The sequence below is a fragment of the Gossypium raimondii genome, chromosome 8, assembly GCF_025698545.1.
Source record: "Gossypium raimondii isolate GPD5lz chromosome 8, ASM2569854v1, whole genome shotgun sequence".
Taxonomy (NCBI): domain Eukaryota; kingdom Viridiplantae; phylum Streptophyta; class Magnoliopsida; order Malvales; family Malvaceae; genus Gossypium; species Gossypium raimondii.
The window spans coordinates 50,977,192-50,979,420 of record NC_068572.1 but is presented as its reverse complement, the minus strand read 5'-3'; the positions used below and the strand labels follow the sequence as shown (position 1 = coordinate 50,979,420).

General features: G+C 33.8%; 1 protein-coding gene across 1 annotated transcript; it reads right to left on the bottom strand.

The window, feature by feature from the left end:
- Positions 1-687: 687 nt before the first annotated feature.
- LOC105791983 (FCS-Like Zinc finger 2) lies at positions 688-1,786 on the bottom strand. The gene is made up of 2 exons (XM_012620325.2): positions 1,283-1,786; positions 688-1,193 (listed from the first exon to the last, which is right to left on the bottom strand). The coding sequence occupies exons 1-2, from the start codon at positions 1,612-1,614 to the stop codon at positions 1,007-1,009; spliced, it is 519 nt and encodes a 172-aa protein (XP_012475779.1). The 5' UTR covers positions 1,615-1,786; the 3' UTR covers positions 688-1,006.
- Between the last annotated feature and the right edge of the window lie 443 nt (positions 1,787-2,229).

Sequence of the window (2,229 nt, the reverse complement as noted above, 5' to 3'; positions counted from 1 at the left end):
ATTATGACCAAAAATATGTGCCTTTTTTTATTATTATTGAAAACAACGGCACCAACCACCTTTTAGTTGAAACAGGAATTAGTCCTTTTAGCTCAGTTAGAAGTGTGTTCTATAATCTTGTCCAGTTTCTGGGCTTTTATTTCTTATTAACACTATCTTTTGCTGCTATGGATCTAGACGTTTGAAAGCATCCCAAACCAGTTCCCTCTTCTTTAATATTCCAAGAAAAAAGTAGTCATTTAAAAGGAGGAGAGAATAATAATAATTCTTGTCCCATTTAACTCTGTCAGTGTCAATGCAACAAGCTTGTGAAATACTACAAGACAGTTGCGTGGAGGATTGATGATGAACCCTAACATGGCAAACAGTCATTGTTTCCCTGGTCCAAAAGTTATCGCAGATACCCACAAATTCCTCATCTCAGAACCTAATATAACCACTTTTTTTTATTCCCTTTTTTTAAAAGAAATTTCCGAATTCCCCCACTTTACTTGTCACTCTTTAAGTGTTATTACCATTAAACTTGGTATGTAATTATAATCAACACAACAAAACAGAGTTGTTGAACCTACAACGCAAAAGAAAACAGCTTTTTTGAGCAAGTACCATTTATGTCAGTCATTCTCACTTAACAATCAACATCAGTGATACTGAAATGAGAAAAAGAAATTTACTACAGAAATAGTCTAAGAAAACTTCTTATCATTCTTCATTGATTCAAAAAGAAAGAACAAAGTCGATCTAATTAACAAAAACAGAAGAAGAAGAAAAAAGAGCCACATCATAGAGTAGATCCAGTCTATATATAACATTCACAGTTAAAATCTAGTATATATATGATTTTTTTTCAAGGAAAAAAGGAGAAAAAAAAACACCCTTCAAAAAAGAAAAAAAAAAAAAACCCCATCAGAACAGGTTCTTTTATCATGGCCCTACTCTCCACGGATCTCCATGTCACTATTCATGTATGGTAGATATGTTGGATTATAACCACTGTGAAGTGATTTTAAGCAGCAGCAACAGTGCCTGTATAGAAAGGGTAATCTTGAGCTTTGTTTGGAGAATTAGATTTCCTTTGCTCCTTCTTTCTCAGAGCTTTCATTGAAGAAGAAAGGTTTCTGTTCTTTTCCAAAGCTTCATCCATATCTATTTGTTCTTGTCTGCACTCTTCACTACAGAACGGTGTGTCCCCTCTGCAACATTTCAACATACAACAAATTAGTACCCAAAACAAAAACCCAATCAAAAAAGATTTAAGGCACTTGATAAAATATGGACAAACCTATACATAAAGATGTCACGGTTACCCCCAAGAGGCTTCTTGCAAAGGAAACAAGCATCCAAGAAATGGGGTTGATGATAATGATGATCTTCAAATCTGGCATCATAAAACCTAGTAAACCTCGGAGAGAAAACCGAAGAAGAAGAAGAAGAAGCCAAATTCCTCAAACTACTCCTCCTTGAGTAACACAAAAGAGGCCTTGAAAAAAACCCATTTTGGTTACAACTTTGGTAATGGGTTCCTGAATATCCAGCTTCCATGTCTACAAGAGAAGCCAAACCATCATCTTCTTCAATAAAACAAGGCCTCCTTGAAGGGCCAGAAGACTCCATTTTTGAGCAAAGGTCTGGTCTTTTTTGTGGGAATTAAAGTGAAGGAGTAAAGAGAAGATGGTGAAGCAGATGAGTGGGTGAAAGAATAAATGATGGTTTAGAATTTTTATAGGGAGGGGAAAGCTTTGTTCTTTGTTGAGAAAAAGATTGCAAACAACAGCAGCTTTCAAGAATCCGTGCAATTCAATCCATTGGCTTAAAAATACCTGCGTCCCTAACTTCGAAATTACTTCCAGTTATTAGTTGCGTGCCCTTTGGGGTGTTTTTTGCCATTCATTTACACTTAAAATACCATTATGCCATTTGGTAAAATAAATGAAAATTACATTTAATTTAAAACATAGACCATAGCAAATTACATTTAAACTTAGCAAAACAAATTCCATTATTGTGTTAAAAAATAAAATATGTTGATACCTTTTTTTAAAATAAAAAGATAAGACCAATTATTAAAAGATAAAAGACAATAGTTATTTGTAAATCAAGTTTTTTAATAACATCGAATATTTAATTGTTAATTAAGAAAAGAAATGGCAATTTCGTGGTTTAGGAAAGAAGAAGGGGGCCAAAATTAGGAAGGGAAGTCCCGTATTTGGGACTAAATCATAAAAAGAA

Bases quoted from the DNA above. Each gene is read 5' to 3' on its own strand.
- LOC105791983 (XM_012620325.2), bottom strand. From the start codon at position 1,614: ATGGAGTCTTCTGGCCCTTCAAGGAGGCCTTGTTTTATTGAAGAAGAT. The intron at 1,194-1,282 runs GTTTGTCCATAT...GAAATGTTGCAG, and splicing joins CGTGACATCTTTATGTATAG to AGGGGACACACCGTTCTGTA.